This window comes from Marmota monax, unplaced genomic scaffold, assembly GCF_021218885.2.
Source record: "Marmota monax isolate L192 unplaced genomic scaffold, Marmota_monax_Labrador192_F-V1.1 WCK01_AAM20220418_F8-fsc00008, whole genome shotgun sequence".
Taxonomy (NCBI): domain Eukaryota; kingdom Metazoa; phylum Chordata; class Mammalia; order Rodentia; family Sciuridae; genus Marmota; species Marmota monax.
Window position 1 is genome coordinate 24,953,072 of NW_026694432.1, and position 23,618 is coordinate 24,976,689.

General features: G+C 35.2%; 1 protein-coding gene across 26 annotated transcripts in view; it reads left to right on the forward strand.

The window, feature by feature from the left end:
* Eif4g3 (eukaryotic translation initiation factor 4 gamma 3) overlaps window positions 1-23,618 on the forward strand; it is a 294,828-nt gene that overhangs the window by 184,258 nt on the left and 86,952 nt on the right. For 19 of the 26 annotated variants that reach the window (XM_058571093.1, XM_058571091.1, XM_058571090.1 and 16 more), the window contains 2 exons: window positions 2,958-3,066; window positions 9,381-10,220. In XM_058571093.1, coding sequence (XP_058427076.1) covers window positions 2,958-3,066; window positions 9,381-10,220 — 949 coding nt within the window. The remainder of the gene's footprint in view (window positions 1-2,957; window positions 3,067-9,380; window positions 10,221-23,618) is intronic. The other 7 variants (XM_058571077.1, XM_058571081.1, XM_058571087.1 and 4 more) reach the window with 1 other exon arrangement.

Consider the following 23,618-nt stretch of genomic DNA (forward strand, 5'->3'; position numbering starts at 1 on the left):
TTCGTGTATAAAGGAATTTGAGTTTGCGACCGCTGTGTTAGAAACTGTTTTTTCAGGTGTTTGGTATACTTACCTTGTTTTCCTGTTTTTGGTAAATTATACTAGAATCTACCCTATTTGCTACAGTCTTATTTTTTTGGTGGGGGGAATACTGGGGCATGAACTCGGAAGCTTTACTACTGAGCTGCACCCTTTGCCCTTTTTGATTTTGAGACAAGAGTCTTGCTCAGTTGCTAAGGGTCTCGTAAGTTGCTGAATGTGACCTTGAACTTGGCAATCCTCCTGCCTTAGCCTCTGAATTGTTTGAATTACAGGCAAGCACCACTGCGCCTAGGAGTCCTCTTTAAATCATGTTTCTCTCACACCCCACGTCCATTGCTTCAGCAAGTTCGAGCAGCTTATTCTCACCTCCTCACTGCTACTGTTGTAGCCTAAGCCACTTTGGCCTCCTCACTAAACCCAGGAACTTTCTAATCATCTCCTCTGCCTTGCCTCTCTGTGTCCATTCTTTACAGCCAGAATGAGTGATCTTTTTAAAATACAGATTAGATCCCATTCCTTCTTATTGAAAATCATCCAGCATTTCTCCACTGCTGATTCACACATACAAGCGTTCATACTCATACAGTTTTGAAGATCTGTACAAGGTCATATGTCACATTGGCTACATCTCTATACCCTCTCATCCACCTTCTCCACATTGCATTGCTATTGAACTCCTGGCCTGTCTACCTTCCCCAGCTTACTTCTGCTGCAGGACTTTTGCTGTTACTGTTCTTCCATGTGGAATGCAAACCTGCCTCTACTTCCTCTGAAAGGCAGTCTTTGACACTCTATAATGACACCCCCAGACTCCTCTGTCTGTTCTTTACCCTACTTTAATTTTAGTCATAACATTAGCCTCTGCCTGACACTTGGTGTGCTTATTTTCGCATTTGTCACCTGTCTCCATCATTGGAACGTTTTGCTCCACGTATACAAGAAACACTATATCTTATTTAGCACTGAGCTTAATGTATGGTACTTGTTAACATCATTTTAACATGTGTGAAACACTTTTCTATGGAGAGGACAAGATTTTCATTTCACAGCTAAGAATTAAGATCAATAGGTGAAAACACTTAAACTTAAAATATTTAAAATTGTCTAAACTTGACATGCACTTAACTATTGGAGATAGTGAGTTCATGTCACTCAAGATTTTCTAATACAGCTGGTAGTTTCTTGGAAAAGTGTAAAAATAAAGAACTAATCTTTGTTTCTATTCCAATTCTTACAAATTTATAAGTATAAGTAGCATTTTATTGTCTTTAATATTTCATCTGATCTATGGATGTCATTTTGTTGACTTTCATTTTGGTTTTTAAGTTCCCAGGCAACTGGAGTAGTTAATATTTTCTTCTTCTTTTAGGTCATTAACGCAGTTTACAAATCTTTCTTTCTTGGGAAATGTGGATAACTGTTTGTTAACTGCTAAGTAACATGAACTGTTTCCTTTTTTTCCAGATCTGTTTTCAGCCAGTAGAATCATGTTTTTATTTTTAGCTGTGAAGCCTTCCTAATTCTTTATTTAAAATAATACAGGTTTTTTTACCTCTTGAAATTAAGGATTCAGGGTATAGTGATCCTCACAGTACTATATATATTTATTTATTTCTCCAGGATTCAAAATAAAGAAATAACTGTTCATTTTTATACACATGGAATACTCTTAGTAGTCTTCATTTAGTAGTAATTATGGAATGTGAGCACTTTTCATGTCTAATGAATAGACAAAATTATAGCATTTTCCTCTTTATCTGCAATTCTATTCAGTTCACATTCATAGTCAAGTATGAATTACATGTTGTACATTCTGAAAAAGCAGTGTTACCTCAGTGGTACCTATCATCGTGTATATTTCATTTATATTACCGTTTTAAGTCTTTTAATATTTTACTAATCCTCATTTTTTTTAAACTGGCCCTAATCTAACAGACTCTTCACATCTTCATCTCCCTATCTCTTCCTACCCCCACAAAAATCAATACAGAATTTGGCAGGAAGCTCTGCTCTGATAGCACCAGTTGAATTCAATGTAGATTAAATTATAAAAATATTGACCTTAGATCTCCGAGGAGAGACACTGCTTTGTTTTGTGGCTTTTGTATAACCCTGAAATCCAGAAATATCTGGTTGGAATGTGATGCATTGTCCCTTCTTGTGTAGTTCTGTTCCCTCTAAGTTGCATAATGGCTGTAATTTTCTCAACCTACTTGCTTGGATTTTGATAGGCATCTTTCATTCCAGTACAATGGCCAAGTGAAAATGAGAGATTCCTCATGATTCTGAAAAGCCACATATTTTACTTGGCTTTCTGATTCTGAAAAGGTACCCAGAAAGTGAAATGCATGTAGATGGTTTTCTAAGTTGCATTTCATCTGTATGATCACAAGGACATAAATGAACAGAAATCTCTCTCTTCCATTGACAGCTGTTTTTAAACCCTTCATATTTTCATTTGTCCTGCTTTTGAAAGATGAACTACTTTACTAGGTAATTTTTTAAGTGAAATTGGCCAAATCCTTTTGGTCTTTGACTTCTAGGATGGTAAATTACTTCTCAAATGTGAAATCTTTTATTAGGTTGAAAAGTCAGCTTGTCCTTAGAAGGAACACTAGAAAATGAAATGTACTAATAATTGTTGTGTTGTCTTCTCTTAGTGTGATTAATAGTAATCATCTTTTTTCCTTCCCCCTTTCCCGCTGCCTCTTTCCTTCCCTTCTCTGTCTTCCCATGTACTTTTTGAATTTATTATAAATTGACCTATGTTTTTTTTCCTCACTTCCTTTTTTTTTTTTTTTTTTTTTATAATTTTGTGACCTCCTGCTCTATCTTCCCCATTTGCTTGGGTCCCATGTTGCTAGTTTTTATGTTCGCATGCTCATTATCACCCTTTTTTGTACTTCAAATCCCAGCAGCTGCCCAGCCAAGTCCCTGAGCACAGCCCTGTGGTTTATGGGACTGTGGACAACGCTCATCTTGCTGCCAGCACCCCTGTCACTGCAGCTAGCGACCAGAAGCAAGGTTTGTGTATGACTATTTTCCTCCCTCTTACTTAATAGTCTCTTTTTTCTTAATTACATTGCCCTTAGCATTCAAAAGTAAAACATTTGGAACTATTTCATCACTCACTATTAAACAAGTCTTTGAGATGGAAAATATTCTACTTCTGGGAAACTAAAGTAGGCATTATTAGTAAAAGTTTTTTTTTATATATTTATTAATGCCTTACTGTTTCTATGTATAGATAAAAACTAAGATGCCTCAGACTTAAAAAAAAACAAACAAACAAAAAAAAAAAAACAAGGGTTGGAGGGGAGAGTAAATCAAAGCGTATATTATTTTACAAGAAAAACACAGATTGATTTATACATTCAACCTGTCTTTGTGTAATTTACTATTAAATTGTTTCCCCTTGCAAGATTGGGCTGCTGTTACTCTCACCCTAATTAGAGAAAGCATTGTTCAAATCCTGGCTCCATTAGGTACTAGCTAATTGGTCTTGATTGAGATCACTTATGCATCTCACTTTCTTATAGAATAGGATGAAGGCATACCTCACAGAGTTGTGAGGACATGCCTAGCACATGAAAAGTGTTTAGTAAATTAACACCATTATTATTGATGTAGGAATCATACTAAGTAAGGTCTTTCCCTGATTGACCTTGAAAACGAAGTGGCAAATGTTTGTTGAAGTAAATACCATGCCTTTTGGAATAAAAATGGAAAACTTCAAGGGAAATCTTGTGCCCCAAACTGGATATCAAAGTCTTTCCTGCTTAGTTGGTTTTAGCCCTAATATAGCCAACATTGGGAACTGATTCTCAGAAAGAATAGGGAGAAGAAAGTAATTGAGCATGCTTTCTAATGGCTTCTAACTTCATTCTAAGAATGGGTGGAAATAACATGTGTTACCTACTGGCTTTTTTTTTAAATTCTTTTTTAGATATAGATGGACACAATACCTTTATTTTATTTATTATTTTTATGTGGTGCTGAGCATCGAACCCAGTGCCTCACACCTGCCAGACCAGCGCTCTGCCACAACCCCAGCCCTATGTTACCTGCTTTCTTGAGTTATAAATTCCTCCAAGCCAGGTGTGGTGGCATACTCCTATAATCCCAGTGGCTAGGGAGGCTGAGATAGGAGGATCACAAGTTCAAAGTCATCCTCATCAATGGTGAGATACTAAGCAACTCGGAAGACCCTGTCTCTAAAATACAAAATAGGGCTGGGGATGTGGCTCAGTGAGGTGAGTGCACCTGAGTTCAATCCCCTGTACCAAAAAAAAAAATTTTTTTTCTTCAAACCTTAATATGCTATTGCTGGCTATTATTAAATATATTTTCTAAAAATTATCTTTAAAAAATTGAAATGGCCCATAAAATGGAGTCATTTAATATTAAATATTTTTGGCTAGACTGCAGTTTATCACAGGTATAAACCATCTGAAAGATGGAGTTGTAATACATGATTTTAGTGGTTTTTTTTTTTTACTTCATGGAAAGGTAATATGGCATTTTAAAAATAAGTTGTTTTTTCCCTCCTACAGAGTATTTAGAAACCTACTTTAAACAGGGGTGGGGGTGGGGGTGAAGGTGAACAGAGGCATGTCTTACATTGTGTTTGTTGTTAAAAAGTAGTTTTAAATCAAAAGATAGAAAATGAACCCTGACCTGTCATGCTTTTAAAAGTTGCATTGGCAAATACTTCTTTACTATGCTATGTTCAGAGTTAAAGGTAAATTTTTTAATATTAATGTCATCAACCTTGAAGAAGGTATTGAGGAAGATTACTCCCTACTCCCATTTAAGTCAAAATTTATAATGATTTTAAGCTTTGTGAAGAAGTTTGTTTCAAAATTTTACTTCATTACACTTTTGCCTAAAAGTAAGAATAACACACTTAATGTTTCCTGTGCAGTGAGACTTTGAAATGTCATTGCATGCTTTCTTTATAGCTATGATGATATATGATGATGATACTTCTCATCCACCTGAGGACAGTATTATCTCTTTTAGAGTTACTTTTCGGAAAAGAATGCTAAGATTTTCAGATTATGAGATCCTTTGTTTTATCATATATTCCTAGATTTCCAGACAGGGGAATATAGAATTCATGAGTTTGTTCAGAATTTTTCTTGTGAGGGCAGGGGGAGTTAGTGAAAATTTGAATAACAAAATCCACATTTCAGGGTGATGTACTTTGTAAATAAGTGCGAATTGGAGAAAATGTATATCAACTACATTCAATAGAATTTATAGATAATCCTTTGCAGCTACTTGCCATCTTCTTCATAGTACTAAGTGCTCACCAGAAAATTCAGTAACTATTTTATAATTCTAGCCATAACCTGATGATATATAAAATAGCCTTCAGAGTAAGCTTTTGCTTTTTATGAATTTACTAATTCACCATTTTTATTATTTAGCAGTGCTGGGTATGAAACCCAGGGCTCCACACATGCTGTACAAGTGCTATACCACTGATATACACACCCTGCCTTCACAGTTTTTTAAACATTTAAGTGTATGTGTATACACACACACACACACACACACTTTTTTTTTTTTTGTACCAGGGATTGAACTCAGGGGCACTTGACCACTGAGCCACATCTCTAGCCCTATTTTGTATTTTATTTAGTGGAAGGGTCTCACTGAGTTGCTTAGTGCTTTGCTTGTGCTGAGGCTGGCTTTGAACTCGAGATTCTCCTGCCTCAGCCTCCTGAGGTGCTGGGATTATAGGCGTGTACCCCTTCACCCAGGCTAAACGTATATAATTTCCATACTATTAGAAAGTGCTCACCATATTTTAGATGAATGTGCTTTTTTTATGCTTACATTCTAAAATTTTTCCTTAATCATATGTTCCTTTTGAAATTTAAGAATACACATATAAATTGTTTACAAAGATTGTTATTACCTCCCCAAACAAATTATCTGTTCTGCAGTTAGCAATGAAAGTGTCATTAAGTGAAGGGTTTGAACTAGTTAGCAGAATTTCATGTGAGTTCCCCCATCTCTTTCCTGCTTCATTTAACTAAATAATTGTATTTTCATGAGCCTTTTCTTCCCAAATTAGAAGAACATGAGCTTTACAATCATTCTCAGGCTTGTTATGTGACCTTCAGTTTCCTCATCTGTAAAACGGAAACATAAAACTTTTCCATCCCACTAAGGTAACCATATATGTATTGTATTTAACCTAGTCCCAGTCACATAGATGTCTCAGTTTTTGACATGAATAGCTGAAATGGTTTTAAAAAGACAAAGGTTCCTGAGAAGTACATTGTTTTCCATTTGTTTAGTATTTTATGAAGTTAAGGAAGTGCCTTATATTGATATGTAGAGAAACCATTCAATTCAAATAATTAAAATCCTTGCTTGGTGTTCATGGTGTAGACACAGCTGAAATAATTACTGTTTCCTAAGTGAGAAAGTGTGTTCAATCTAATGTTTTTGAGACTGTGGCATAGATAATTAATATAAACAGCTTTAGAGGGGGACTTGTACTCTTAGTGCTTGTTGAAAGCACCTAGTGTGGTATTCTGCTGTAATTCAACTGTTCCCAGCAGTGTTGTTCAGCTTGGACTCTGTTGGCAGTTAGGACTGCTGCTTCTTAGTCAAAGGCGACTGTCCCTCAATTGCAGGCTGCTTAGCATTCCTGGTTTCTTGTCTACTAAATGACATGAACACCTTTTCAGTAGTTGTTAGACTTGTAGAAACCAAAAGGCTGTTGGTTCCACCACCAGTTAAGAATTATCTTTCTTATAAATATGACACATTGATTATCTAATCTATGGATATACGAAATGAAAAGATCTTTACTCATTTCCCAGAGACTAGTGTTAAAACTCAATTTGGTAACTTAAAAAATACTTAACACTAGTGGGTTTAATCTCTACATGGCAGGTTTTGTCCTGTTTTTAAAACATTTTTTCAATTAAAAATAATAACTTTTCATATGACTAATCTTTTCAGGACCTATTTTTACTATTGAATAGTATATGCCATTATATGCCTAGGCCATCGTTTATTGAATAAATTGTTTGTTGTTTGACATTTGGTTTATTCCCCCCACCCCTATTATACGTTGCCTTAAATACTCTAGACATCTATCTTGGGCTCACTCTTACATAATTGTTTCCTTAGGAAAAAGAATTAAAGATGGAATCCCTACCAATTCCTAAAGGTGGCCAAAGTCAAGTCTTTACATAGGGATAAAATAAATGGTTGTCATTTACATCTTCTGTATTGTGCTTTTCAGTTTTCTGTAAAGCTTCAGTTTCCTGCAGTTAAAGAAATTTTATGTCAATGAGACACTCTTGAAATAAACTTTGCTTCTAATTTTCTTAATACTAGATTTTTTTTCAAAAGTGTTATAGTTCTCTCAGTCCTATATTCTTGTTAGATTGTTAATGTGAGAAGTACTATTGTCTTCTTAAATTTATTACATCTTGATTTTTCAGTGATCATGAAGGCTGTTATAATTTGATATTCTTGTTTTATTTTGTTTCCTTTTTTTTGTTTGTTTCACACATGGCTAGGTAAGTGCTTCACCACTGAGCTAAACCCCTAGCTTCTGATTTGCTTTCATGAAATGGTATCATATAATATCTGTGATCAGTGAGGCAGTTACTGCAGTGAGTTGGAAATTATTTTCATTAGATATTTCAAGGAAATTAATTTTTATCATACCATACATATTCCACCCAGAATGTGTATATATATAGAAATAATGTATATATAGAGACGTAATTTCTATACAAATGGGATATATATACATTCTGGATGGAATATATATATATATAAAAAGACATATTGTTCTGAAAACTATTGTCTTTTTGCCTGACAACTTATTCAGAGGAATTTGGCTGTGAGACTCTATTGATCTTATTTCACCACTACTATAAATAGGCAAAGTCCAATTTAAAAGCCTTGGCTTCTATATCCATAAATTGATGTGAATTTGGAGACTATAAAGTGTAGTGGAAATTATTGAGTTAACCTTTAACAGCTTACTGATAGTATTTACCATCTGTTTATCTGATTAACAACATATTGTTTTTCACAGACTTAACTACAATTTATTGTAAAGACTGATGCATGAATTATAGAGGAGAAAATTTCTTCCAGTTTAAATTGTCTTTTCTTTTCATTGGAGCTTCTTACAGTGCTTCAAAAGCACAAGGCTTAACATCAGTCTAAATCTCATTTATTTTCATCCTTTCAGGGATGAATCTCATATCATTTACCTGGAAATTTTGTTAATTAGCATCACTTTTATTCTCTGATACTGTTATTGTTACAGTTTCTCTTTTTTCCTGGATATTATTCTGTTCATATTTTATATATTATTCCAAAATATTACAGACAAGTTTAATCATTGTTCTTTTTGGTTATATTTATCTGAGCATTAACTCTGTTTTCTCCCTAATGATTTATTTTACACATAAAGACACAAGGTGCATTTTCATTTTTATACCTATTTCTGGTTATTTCATTTGAGGGAAATGAAAGTTAATTTCTAAACTTTTTATGTTCATACTTAATTTCACTGATGATCAGTTTCACTGGTATGAAACTGATCAGTGGTTTGTCTTAAAACATAATTTATTATTCAAGTCATATCTTTTATTGTTTACTATTTTTAAGTTGTTAATGGACCTTTTGTTTATTTATATTTGGTGCTGAGAATCGAACCCAGCACCTCACATATGCTAGGCAAGCATAATTTATTATCCAAGTCATATCTTTTATTTTTTTTTTTACTATTTTTAAGTTGTTAATGGACCTTTTATTTATATGTGTTGCTGAGAATCGAACCCAGCACCTCACATATGCTAGGCAAGCATTCTATCACTGAGCCACCACCCCAGCCCCAAAGTTTTTTTAAAATAAAGATTCCTCCAAATGGTTAAATATATGGAAACATCAGTCTGTATAATTTAATTTCTGATTATTTGACTTGTGCTATATTTCCACTATAGTGTAAACTTGGTGGAAAAGTTTTCCACAGGGAGCAAGATATGGTAGAGATGCAGATCTGCCTACCTTACAGTATGGTTTAGCTTCATTCTTGGTGAGCTTTTCCATTGTACTCTTGACACAATTTTATTTGGTGAGTTGATTCCTTCTCTTACTCCAAAATAAACTTTATATGTGTTGGAGTCCATGTAATAGTGGGTGTAACTAGAAAAAAAATGACAGTGTTTTTGAGGTACCAGATGATTTGTGATGAGATGGAAAAAAATTGTCTAAGGCAATACAGTGTAGTCTTTGGTCCAAGAATTGTTATTAAAACTTTTTATTGTTTTTTTTTTTTTCTTCTCCAGAAGAGAAGCCAAAACCAGATCCAGTGTTAAAGTCTCCTTCCCCAGTCCTTAGGCTAGTCCTTAGTGGGGAGAAGAAAGAACATGCAGGCCAGACAGCTGAGGCTACCACCATAGAATCCATACCAGAGCATCCTCTGCCTCCATCACCTACCACCGTTTCTTCAGTTGCTCGAAGTACAGTTGCTTCCCCCACTTCCGCTGCTCTTAGTAGCCAACCAATATTCACCACTTCTTTAGATGACAGATGTGAACTCTCTTTCTCAAAAGAAGATACAGTTCCCACACCCAGCCCTATATCCTGCACAGAAACATCAGACCCTTCACCAACAGATGAAATTGACAGTAATATATGCAAGAAACCCTGTAGTGTAGCATCTAATGATATGTCACTGATTTCTAGTGCTAACCTAATTAATGAGATGAATGGAATTAGTGAAAAATTACCAGCCACAGAAAGCATTGTGGAAATAGTAAAACAGGAAGTATTGCCATTGACTCTTGAATTGGAGATTCTGGAAAATCCCCCAGAAGAAATGAAAGTGGAGTGTATTTCAACTCCCATCACCCCTTCCACAGTTCCTTCCTTTTCTCCAGCTCCTCCAACTCCTCCAGCTTCTCCCCCTCCACTTCCAGTCATTGTTCCTGCTGCTGCCTCTACTGTGACTACTCAAAGTGCTCCCACTGCAGTACAGAGAGTCTTCGAAGAGGAAGAAAGTGTAAGAACTTGTCCTAGTGAAGATTCAAAAGAAATTCAAAACAAAGTAGAGGTAGAAGCAGATGGGCAAACAGAAGAGAATACAGATTCTCAGAACTTAAATTCAAGAAAGAGTCCTACCCCAGGTAAGCTGTTCTACCATTAACAATCTTATGCTTGCTGAACACGAAGAAGAGGCAGTGTTTGAGTTATTTTTTAATTGGCTGCTTTCCTTGACTTCCAGAAACATCGAATGAATGCTGAAATTCCTAGTCTGGTTTCTTCAGTGGTGTGTTTGTGTTTTAGTACAGCCTGCAAAAAGAGTTATTTCGTTGTCTAAAAATGCAAATGAGAATTTCCAAATATACTAAATGCCTCCAAGGTATATGTCTCTGTACACGTTGGGTCATTTTTTTTTTTTAATTTTTCTATAGTTGATTAATATGAATTATTTCCTCAGTGGTTAATTTTTTTTGCTTAGGTGGTGCTAAAAATCAATAAAACCAGCATTGGTAGTTCCTGATGCTTCTTACCAATAAACCCCTAAGTTAAAGGAAGTCTTCTGTGTATGACCTTTTAAATCTTAGGTTTAGGAAACAACAATGACAACCTCAAAGCTTTACAGCTACATTTGGAAAATGAACGTGTGCTGAGTAAATGTGGTGTTCTCCCAATTTTTCTTTTTCTTTTTTTTTTTTTTTTTTTAACTTTTTTTCTTTCTAACTTTCTTTCTTTTTTTTTTTTTTTGGTGGTTGGACACAATTGACTTTATTTTATTTATTTATTTTTATGTGGTGCTGAGGATCGAACCCAGGGCCTTGAATGTGCGAGGCAAGCGCTTTACCGCTGAGCTGTAACCCCAGCCCCCCTACTTTTTAAAGTTTTATTTATTTTTTTATAAATTTTTATGTAATTAACACATTCAAAGTTGTATATTCTTCCCAATTCCACTTGCTTTTTAATGTAGCATCACCTAGAATCTTAGGAACTGGCCACTAGGTTTAAACTTTTATCAATTTTTAAATCAAAAGTTTAAATAGAATTAAAAGTTATCTGATGCTTATTACCTGATAAGTCAACCCCCCACCCCTAAGTATATTGGGGATTTGACTTTTAACAAGTCTGTACAGCCCATCTTTTTCAGCATAGTCATGTGCTATATAATTTGCTCTGTGTATATGGCAATTACTTTGCTTAAGCAAAATGGGGCATGTTGACAAATGGTTTCATTTCCTTCGGTTGATCTTGGATATGCATTGGATTTGATCACTAATGTCCTTAGTATTTGTTTTTAACTGTGGAATTGGTAGGCAGACTTGACAAACCGAAAGTCTGATCCCTACTCTTAAGATTTGGTTTTCTTGCCCAGCTCAATTCTTTAGGTAGTTTCCTTATCATTGTCCGTGGAAGTGTTGGTCCCCTTGAACTATAGAATATCTAGTTAAGCATAGTGAACTAGATGTGAACCAAGGCCTTGCACCTAAATAGTCCTCCCGCACTTTTTCACTTTTTCACCTTCATTTTCCTTGAAGTAATTTATCAGTCAGGTGGCCTGATACTGTAAGACAATGCCCAAGGATAGATGGACCTGAGAACAATTTTGAGTGGAGTACTCTCCTTCTGTCCTTGCTATTACACATTTGTTTGAAATGAAAGTATCCTTGGAATTAGTAACTAAAGAATAAAAAGAGCTGGGTTTGTATGACTAGCAATGAGGTAGAAATTGGTGGTGATAGGAGGTAAGTCTCTTGACATGGTAATTAGTAATTCTGTAATTTCCCTTTTTGTTTAAATGTCTTTAGAACCAATTGTCAATTAGTCTCAAAAACCCTTGCAACTATAGCTTCCCCCACCTTTTTCTCTTGGTATTAGAGATTGAACCTGGGGTGCTTTACCACTGACCTACATACTCAGCTCTTTTTATTTTGAGACAGGATCTGACTCCATTGCTTAAGGCCTTACTAAATTGCTGAGGCTTGCCTCAGCCTCCCAAATTGCTGGGATTACTGGTGTGCACCAATGTGCCTGTCTTGTTTGCACTTACGTATTGTAGCTTAAGAAATTTATAAATGATAACTAGTTTGGTTTGGACATCAATAGTTTGTGTGTGTGTGTGTGTGTGTATGTCTTGTTTGTTTTTCATTTGAGAAAGCTTCTTGCTTTGTTGCCCAGGGTGGATCTGAAACTCCTGGACTCAAGTGATCATCCTGCCACAGCCTCCCAAGTAGTTTAGGTCTATAGGTGTGTGCCAGTGCACCAAGTCAGGATAAATTTTGGGTGCCAGCTTTTCAGACTAGTTTCTGCCTAAAAATGAATTGCTTCAAAGGTGGCTTCAGAAAGCACTTGCTTTTAACGGGTATTACACATAAATAACACTATACACAGTACAGAGATACTGTGTAGTATCTGCGTACTATTAGATACTGTGTAGTATAGTATAGTATAATAGTATATTATGTATACATACATAAAAGTGCTTGTATTATATATTTATATATGCGTATATGTATATATTTATATATTTTATATATGTATACATTTTACTATACTACATAGTATCTATGGTATTGATTCAGCACTGTATAGTATCTCTAAATTAACTACTGTGTATGTGTGTGATGTCAGACATGAGGTCTTTTCTCCTTTGCTGAATACATTTTCTTGCAGTTATTCCTGAGCGGATCAAAGTGCAGTGGGTTTGGATGCTTAGGGATTGAAGAATGACTCTTTATGAAATGAGAATTGTGTTTGTGTGTATGTGTTCACTACGCTTGTGACAAGCCTCAGAGATTGGACAAACTTTAGACTACTTATAATATTTGGTCATTTTAAGAATTCAGTGCAAAAACTGTTGAGGGGTTTCTTGAAGTCTTGGGAATCTTTGTCATGATTTCTGTTCACTTCATGGGGAAGAAAAGAAAGAGAATGTTTTTATGGAAAAACAGTTTTAATTTATCATCTGGGAATTCATTTTTTAGAATTTCAGGCATTCTACCTGTTACAAAAATCAGTATTTGAAATTCTTTAGGCAAAGGGGGTTTTCCAATTTTTTAATTTATTTTGTTTTTTTCGATCTTGTTCATAGTGTATTCTTTCTTTGTATATAATTTATCTTATGAGCACAGGTAAATGTTCCTGAATAGTGATTAAGGACAAGTTCTTCCAAAGTAGTTTTGTATTTACTTTATCTGCTGTAAGTATTTAGAACACTATTAGTTGGAATTCAGTCTGGATTTATTATCCTAAACCTGCATTTATACCCCACATAGTGTGACACAGGTGCTGATGTTTCAGGGTTTCAGCAGTCCTCTCCTCCAAGCTGAAACAGAAAATTTTTTCTTCCCATATGGGTATTGGAATGTCAATTCTTTGGCACAATGCCCCACACCCCTAGACGTGTAGCCCAGCAGAACAACTGACCTTCTCCACTTGATTGCCTTCCAGAAGTTCACCTTATATTCTCACAAGCTCAGCTAAGAGTGGAGGAGGTTTTCCAGATTCTGTAGGTCACAGGACAAGAGATTTATTTCTCAAATGAAGATATGGTTGAATGTTTTAGGAAGATGTTAGTAAAGTACCAGTTCATATACCCAATCAAGTTGCTGGGCTCTCTTTTAATTAAAAATATGCACAATGCCCCACACCCCTAGACGTGTAGCCCAGCAGAACAACTGACCTTCTCCAGGTGAAAAAAATTATTTTAATTCAGGTGAAAAAAATTAAGATTGCTTGCTTTATTCACAACTATGAGAGTATTGAAAATACTTTTAAAGAAAACAGTAAGCATAAAACTAGAGTAAAAGTGTTGCATTAGTGTGAAAAAAATCTATTTTAAAAATCTTGATCAGCTGGATTAGGGAATTTTGAAATGTATTCTAACCTTTCCTCAACTTACACATTCTAAGCAGCATTTGAAATGTCTTTGGATCTTTTAGTTGCTGAGGCCAAAAGTAGACCACCAGTGGTTTGAGTGTATCCTTATCCCTTGACTTCACATTTCTCTACAGACATATATCCTGGAACCTGAGTAACAGGACTTCTTACACATTGCTCATTCCCGGTCACCTGCCAAAACCAGCAGAGCAATCCTTAAAGCAATGATTCTTAACTCCCTTTTACAGGGACTTGATTCTGAGTGATCCTTTGAGATAAGGTTTTCCCCACCTAATTTGAAAACTGTTTCCTTCAAAGATGCCTATAAAGTACATTTCCACCATACCATTCTTATTTTCTTTTTATTCTTCATAGCACAGTCTTAGCTATTTCCTGGAAAACACTGTTGATGGGTCAGATTCTGTCCTTCAGGTAATGCAAAAGGAGCCCCCCTGCCCAGCATCTTGCACAGTTTCCCTTTGCCTCTTCATTTGAGATCTCTCTCTCTCCACTTTTTTTTTTTTTTTTTTTGGTAGTTTTAAATGGACAGAATTCCTTTATTTTGTTAATTTTTATGTGGTGTTGAGAATCAAACCAAATACCTCATGCCTGCTAGGCAAGCCCTTCGCCACTGAGCGACAAACAGCCCAATAATAGTTCAGGTACTTGCAGCAGATCTTCAAAGTTTGGTTCACTGGATATTAAGTAACATATGTGTCCTAAAGTAGACACAATTTGTTTAGAATTTAGCTCCCTTTCCTCCAGGCTCAGTATAACCCTCCTTCACTATGAGGGACCACTGTACTTGACCTGCTTGACTTGAAACTACTCCTGGAAAACCTGAGTTTTACTAAAAGCTTTTCCCTTCTCCTGTCCTTGTACACACGGCTTTGAGGATTGTTGCCACACCTTTAAAAAGCAATTCTCCCTGCTAATGCAGACAAATGCCCCAAGTGCATTTTCTTTAATATATATTTTTTCTCCATGTTCTATTTTCATATTAAATATTTGGTAATTTAGTTGTAGTCATGATGAAGTTATTTATAGAAACTTTCTCAGGCATCACAAGCATTATTATTTTAATTGATCAATTATTCCTAGAATATAATTGTTTTTGTTATACTGATGATCAAAATAAGGCAAGGAATGTTAAATCACTTTCTCAGACTCACAGGAGAATCATAACCCTTTTCTTTGTCGCATTCTTTTTTTTCAGACACGGTTTCTTCATTGATTCAAAATTCTTTAATTTTTTTTTTTTTAGTGTTTATTTTTTAGTTGCACACAATACCTTTATTTATTTTTATTTTTGGTGCTGAGGATCCAACCCAGGGCCTTGCACTTGCTAGGCGAGCGCTCTACCACTGAGCCACAACCCCAGCCCCCTTTAATTTTTCAGGATTTGTCAACAATATATCTGTATATATATTGACCATGATTTAGAGGGAGATGTGAAAGCCCACCTATTTCCAACTATAAGTGGTGACTGAGCATCCATTATATGTTTATTTTGTCGAGGGCCTCAATAGGAGGTTAGATTTGAGCAGAGCTACCTGTTTTATAATCTCTAATTTTTCAGTCCTTTTTGCCTTTGGGGAAACCTGCTTAGCAAAACTTTCTCTGAATCAGTGCTATACCCTTACCTCTATTCTTAATCTCCAGGGGTCAAGAACATTCATGTTGAGTAGTGTGCTGTGTTGTAAGTACCACTAAACATTCACACTTTCTCTCCAGCCCTTTCTCTTATGGATTTCATGTTGTAAAATCTTGTTCTCTGCCTACCCTTCCTCTCCTATAGCACATGACCTTGCCTCCTTAGTTCAGAACATTGAGGACCCTATGTTTGCCTTTTTCAACCTTCTTCCCTTACTTACAAATCTGTCTACATCTACTTTGTTTGTTTGTTTTTTGGATACTGAGGATTTAACCCAGAGGCACTTTAACACTGAGCTACATCCCAGTGCCGTTTCTTTTTTTATTTTGTGACAGGGTCTCACTAAGTTGCCTAGGGCCTTGCTAAATTGCTGAGGCTGGCTTTGAACTCTATATCCTCCTGCCTCAGCCTCCTGAGTGGCTGAGAGTGGCACTACTGCTCCCATCTACATCCAGATCTTTTTCAAGCTCTGCTAGTTGTCTCTGGCAGTCTTATAATATATTCAGTGCCCCTCCACAGACTTCTTACTCTTTGTAAACACATGGAAGTATCTCTCATGCCCAAAACACTCCCTCAATCCATATATCCCTTAGCTACCATGTAAGCTTAATTTTCCTCCTCTCATTCACACTTCTAAAAATAGTCTGTCATTTCTTCTACAATAAACTACTTAACTATTTGGCTAATAAAATCTGACTTATGATCCCATTATGCCACTTAACTTCCTTCAGCAGCATTACCACTGGACAAACTTTTATCTTACCTTTTTTATCATTTTTTTAAAAATTTAGGTTCATTGGGCATAATTTACATGCAGTAAAATTCACTAGCATTTCATTCTGAGTTTTTACAAACACATAAAATCATATAATCACACAGTTCCCCCCCCCCAAAAAAATCCTCTTATATTTGGATCATGTTGTATTCTTTTTCTACATTTTTTTTTAGATAATTTCATTCACTCTAGGGCTAGATTATGTCTCCTAATAGATACCAAAGATTTCCAAAGTTTTTTCTCCACTTCAGTCCTATTATTTCCAATTTTCTGCCAAGTATCTTCACTTGGAAATATCAGACTAGGCAGTTCAGCATATCCAACACTAAACTAATCAATGGTTCCCTTAAACAAATCTTTTGTCTCAGTTTGTGGCTCTGAATTTAATTAAACTAGGCTGATGGACCTCTTTCTTGAGTCCCTTTTCTTTTAGTTTCCATTTGCTTCTTTCCCAAGGATCCCTGATTTTATTTCATGTCTGTTGACTTTGTTCCGTTGCCTAGCCTTGCACTTCTGCATGGATGCCTCTCATTTCCCTGGCCCCAGCTTTGCCAACCTTCAAATTCATTCTGCAAGAACCAACTGGAATCAGATATTTAAAATACAGATCTGTGGGCCATTCGTTGTTAGTTAATAAATACCTCCTTCCACCGATTTCTACTGATTTCCATATTCCCTACATGTCATCTCTGAGGTTTCTTGAGACCTAATACATTGTTTAAAAAGTAGAAATACAGGAAGTATACCTGTAGCTCAGTGATACAATGATAGCATGCATGAACCCCATGGTTCAATCTCCGGCATAAAAACAACACCTGAAAATCAAAAATAGTATTATTTACATGCTAACATTCAGTATTTGGTGAACCAGTACTATATAAAAACTATTATGGCTTTTGTAACATGAAGTTAATAATTGTCTTTTATCCATTAGATATGTATTGGGTTCTAGAGCTGCTATAATTTTAATTATTATTTTTTTAGTTGTAGATATAATACCTTTAATTTAATTTTTTAAATGTTTTTTAGTTGTAGTTGGACATAATATATTTTTATTTATTTTCATATGGTGCTAAGGATCGAACCCAGGGCCTCACATGGTGCCAGGTGAGCGCTCTACTGCTGAGCCCCAGCCCTAATTTTATTTTTATGTTAGGATTGAACCCAGTGCCCTCCACATGCGAAACGAGCGCTCTCCCACTGAGCTACAATCCCAGCCCCTTAATTATTATTTTTAACATGGAATTCAAACAAGAGTTGATTGGCATTTGAAATATATTAATCAGTTTATCTGGTCATATTGGGGAAAACTATATGAATTGTCAAATATTAAAGTGTTTGAATTCCTAATATTCTTCAAGACTTGCAGTACCTTATTTTTACATCATTTATTATTCTAAAGTGATACAAATAGGAAGAATGGAATTATTCCTCATAAATGAATATTTTGTATAATTTCTTGGTACCATTTGTTCACTTCAATTTTTCATAAAAGAAGAGTTAAATTCTACTTGGTTGGATTTATAATTTATTACTTTCCCATTCAAAAACCATTTGAGCAACTGAAGTCGAAATAAGTAGATACAGACATTTACTTACTTGGATTTCAATAATAGACTCTAGGAGTTCTTGAACACTAAATATGTGGATGGATATATATCCATGTAGGTACTAGGGATTGAACCTGGAACACCCTGCATGTGCTAATAATCATGTGCTCCGCCACCTACTCCTACCTCCAGCCCCTTTATTTATTTGTGAATGAATAATAACTTGGAATATTTTTTCGATTGCCTACTCTACTGCATATTTTGGGACACATTTAGAAATAATATTGAAATTAGGAACTGTCATGAGAAATGAAGAAATAGGGACAGCCAAACTGTGGGATTTTTTTTTAGGGGGATGAGGGTAACCGGGGATTAATTTAGGGGCACTCGACTACTGAACCACATCCCCAGCCCTATTTTGTATTTAGAGTCAGGGTCTCACTAAGTTGCTTAGCACCTCACTTTTGCTGAGGCTGGCTTTGAACTTAAAATCCTCCTGCCTCAGTCTCTGGGATAACAGGTGTGCACCACCACGTCCAGCTAACTATGGGATTTTATAATGCACCAAGGATGCGTAATAAATCCTTGCTTTACAAGTTTTATTAGGAAATCAGGAACTAAGTTGCTTAATTTCATTTGTTCTGGCAACATTAATTTTACCCACTGTGTGATATACCGTCTTCTGACTTCTGGGCCACAGTCATAATTGAAGCAAAATCTCTTTGCACCAGAAAGGCAGTGGTTTTACATAGACAAATGTGTAAATATTGGGATGGATAAGGTGAAAAGATGAGGGAGCTCTTCCTTCTGTTAGGGTGTGCTTTATTGTTTGTAGTGATTCCATTTTTTTAAAGTTATGGAAAGCTCTGCCCTTTGAGTACCATTGGCAGTGTAGACTCACTGATGTTCAAATAGGAGATTGTTTTGTTTGTTTTGTTTTGTTTCCCCAGCCAGGTTTACATATTCAAGGTTCTGTGCTGTGAACTTGTATTCAGAGATGAAAAGCATTGAGTAGACAGGTAACTACTTGTATTGTAGTCTCTTCTCTAATTAAATTATAAATGTAATAGTGATTGACATTTTTGCCCCTGAACTAGATTTACCTTGAATTAAGTTTCAATCTATTCTGATGATTATAAAAGAGGCAATAGAGAGTTTACTAAAATGTAGAAATGCCTAAGAGGCTGCAGAAAGAGAAATAAAATATAATCCAAAGACCTAGAGTATATAATGAAGGTCTTATTAGAGTCGTGTTAGTTGTCACTGGGAATTACATAATGTACTGTTCTCTGCTAAGCTTTTTTGGAACAAACCACCTACTTAGAGTCAGTTTCCTATTTCATCTTCCTAATGACTTTGACATACTATGTCATCAGGGTAACAGATGAACTACATTCTTCATGCTATTCTTCCAGTCTAAGATGCAAAATAACAAAATAAAAACTGACAACCAATATTAAAAAAAAGAAGGTAGAATTCAGAGGAAGAAGTGCAGGAATAAGGTAGAGTTGAAAAGAGAGTATTGTTAGAAATAAATACAAGCGTTTTGAAGTTACATCATCATTTTCATTCCAACTCCATTCTTTACTCTCTCCAGAATGGGAAAGCTCTCTGTGGTAAAGATCTGAAATAAGGGTAATGTGTAACCTACCTAACAGAAATTTAACCAGTGTTATAAAGAATCATTACCCCTGAATTTAATTTTATTTGTAGGCCATGTATTCTTCAACAGGTTTTTAGTGAGCATCAATTATGGACTAGGCACTGTGTCAGATGCTGGATATATATCGATCACCAATAATACACAATCTTTATTCTCAAAGGGCTCAAACTCAAATAAATACACACACACACACATTTTTTATTATATTTGGTACTGGGGATTGACAAGGGGATTTAACCACTGAGCCACATCTCCAACCTTTTTTACTTTTTATTTTGAGACAGGGTCTTGCTAATTTGTTTAGGGCCTACCTAAATTGCTAAGGCTGGCTTTGAACTTGAGATCTTTCTGCCTCGGCCTGGGATTACAGGTATGCACCCTCTCCACTGAGCTCAAATATTATATTTTTAATTTGAATCTTTGTGTAGAGTAACAGAGTACATTAAAGATTGGTGTTTATTTGTACCTCCATAGAGCAGTAAATGGACCTGATATTGATCAAAAGATCAGAGACCAGAGAAGCATAAGTCTTACAGAGACAGATTATGAGGCTAATAGTCCAGTGATTTCATTTTCATGTAAAAGAATTCATTTCAGAATCTTTGGATTTGAAGAGGCACTTAGATGAGAGTTAAGTAAAATCGTTATTTGAAACCGGATAGAAGTCTTGATATTCTAAGAGGTGTTTGTCCAGTATCAAACAGAAACAGCAGGAGATGATGATAGATAGGAAAATGGCTGAGAGATTTAAGGATTGTGTTTGTATCAGAACATACAAAAATGGTACAAGGAATTTGAGTATAATGGTGAGTAAAGCCACTGAAATTGTGATAAGTTGTCATCCTTTGCTACTGTGAGAAAAGTTTGAAGAACAAATAGTGAAAACAAGAAAATAAAGATAGAAGAATGCCTGTGGTAGTATGAGATCTCAGGGATATCTGAAGGGAATGTGGAAGGAAAAAGAAAAAAACAATAACTAGCAAATAGCTAGACGAAAACACTCCAACCTGTTAAAGCATGAAGAGAGGAGCACAGAGTAGTGCATATTTTCTTCCAGTGTCCATCCCATTCTAGAGCATAGCCCAAACATCTGGCCAAGTTGGGGCTTTTAGAGTAAAAACTTAAGAAAAACATTGTCTCCACACCTAGCGGTATCAGAAATTGGACTCTAATGACAAAAACTTGGATCCTGCAGAACTCTTTCTACTAAGCATTTTTGACTATGGAATCGCCAATTCATTTCCTGGATTAGTTGAAGGACTGGTGTGCCCATCCCCATCGTCCATGGACCTAAGAATCATGGTTTGGAGACCAGCTTATGTAAGGAAGCCTGCTCTTGAGCTGGTATATTACTTCACCAGTCTATCCAGCAGGATAGTTTCCATGGAGCTGCTTCTGTTTTCTTTTTCTGACCTTGCAGCAACAACTTATTTACCTCAATTTCTCTAGTATTAAAATTCTGTGTCAAAATTTTCTTAGCTTTTCTTGGCCTTTGCCTTTTCAAAATAGGTACTTGAGAAGTGGAAAAATTAGCAGATTATTTTCTCTTTATAAATCTGATGCATTTCATTTAGGATTTCATATGGATTTTTCCTATGAGTGCTTAGATTACATAATAGATTCTTAGCATTTTAAAATTCATTCAGAAATAAATTACATGTAAATTTTTCTGAGTACATCTGTTGTTAAATAATTAAACTGTTTGAATTAGTCATACAGTCTCTGTTGAGAAACAGGCTATTTTCAAAAAACATTTTAACAATCAGTTACATATTTTATCAGCTATATGTTCTATTTACCAACTTTATTTGTGCATTAAGATGAAATTTATGTATATAGGACTAACTACAGCACCTAACTTAGAGCAGCTTACCTGCTGAGCAGAAATACTGGATGCTAGACTTTTTTTTTTCCTTTGTGAGACAGGGCCTCATCAAATCAGATCCTGCTTCAGCTTCCCAAATTTCTGGAATTACAGGTGTGAGCCACTGCACCTGTCTCCTTTTAAGGTACTGTGTCTCCCCTGCACCCCATTTGCTTTATGATATATATAGAAGGAAAGAGAAGACTCCTCCTTAATTTCAGCTTAATTAAATTTCACAATTATTTCTTTTTCTGTTGGTTGTGTTTTCAAAGATGGCACATTTACATGAAAGACAATTTCATATAAAGTCATAATAAAATTTTAAATTTTGACTTGGCAGAAAAATAATCAAAAGACCTATGATGTATACAAGGTTAATTTACCTATGGATAATACCTGCAGGTTGAAAAGAAAACAAATAATAAAGATAGAGATTTCATACAAAAGTTCAAATAGCCAATAAAAATTTGAAATGATGCTCACTCTTATTAGTGAATGTAAAAATACCATTTTTTAGCTATTAGTTTAGCAAATATTAGAATGTCTGTTACCTTGGAGAATGGAGGAAATCCAACACTCATGTATTTTTGATAGAATGTAAATTACCTCTACCTTCTTTTTTTTTTTTGTATGATTGCTCGAACCCTGGGGTGCTTGACCAATGACCCTACATCCCAGGGTCTTGCTAAGTTGCTTAGGGCCTCCCTAAGTTGCTGATGTTAGCCTTGAACTTGTTATCCTCCTGCCTCAGAAAGGATTACAGGTGTGTTCCTCCATACCTGTCTTATTTCTACTTTTGTGGAACTAAGTCTGACCATTTCTATTAATAAATACATAAAGAGAAAGAGTATGTGTTCACTTTTTTGTTAACCTATTTTGGAAATAAAAGTTAACATTGGATACAGCGTGTGTGTGTTTGTAAACACATACATATGGACAGTGCATATGAAAAAAAGCAAAACATATAGTGTCTTTCAAAAGGAGTGGTACATACATACTATAGAATATTGGGCTTCTTTATGACATAAATTTGTATAATGATCCAGGGATTTTCTTAATAAATTTAATTGAAAGCCTTTTGCAGAATACTAATAAATAAACTTGTATATTTGGTTGTGATTATTTATATGAACCATAAACACTATACTTAAGATTGTTAACCTGCTGGGGCAAGATTCACCTTAGACAAGGAACATTGGCTGATTTGGAGAAAGAAATTATATTTGTTTGCTCCAGTTGATACTTTAGGCATTTAAAACAAGAAGAAGAGGTTGGAAATGTAGCTACCTGGTAGAGCAATTAACTAGCAAGTTCAAGGTCCTAGGCCCTGCACTGCAAAATAATAATAGAAGAAAATTTTAAAATAAAGGCAACTGAAGTAAGGGAGGGAGGGAGAAAAAGTACTCCTTGGTATCCCACTGCTTGGATTTAAAGATATTTGATTTCATAAATGGAAAAATACTATATATGTAACTTTAAACCCTTTTTAAGGTACTCGGTATTCATAGAAACACTACCATTTTGTGGACAGTGCATAATTAGGTACATGACTATGCTTAGGTTTTAATTAACACCTTCACTGAGATGTAATTGACATTAGATTAACATACACATATTTAAAGCATTTTACTAGTTTTGATATTTATATTATTTCTTTTTAAAAAAAATACTTCATTAGTTGTTGATGGACCTTTTAAAAAAATTTATTTATTATATGTGGTGCTAAGAATCGAACCTAGTGCCTCACATATGCTAGGCCAGCCATCTACCACTGAGCCACAACCCCAGCCCCTAGTTTTGATATTTTATATACTTTATGTAAACTGCCCCTATCATCAAAATAAGATTTATTACTTCCAGATTTTCTCCTTGCCTGTTTATCCTTAATTCTATCCCCAGGCAAGCACTGATCAGCTGTTTATCACTGTAGTTTGGATTGCATTTTTTAGAATGTCATATAAATGAAAATATAAATTATTTTGTGTGACTTCTTTCACTCAGAAATTTATCCCTGTTGATTGGGTATTTAGTAACCCTTTCAAAAAGAATTGCTGAGTGTGGATTTGCTACTATTTCTTCAGTGGATAGATAAATTGGTTGTTTCAAGTTTTGGGCCATTATAAATAAAGTTTCTGGAAACACCTGTGTGCAAGTATTGTATGGAT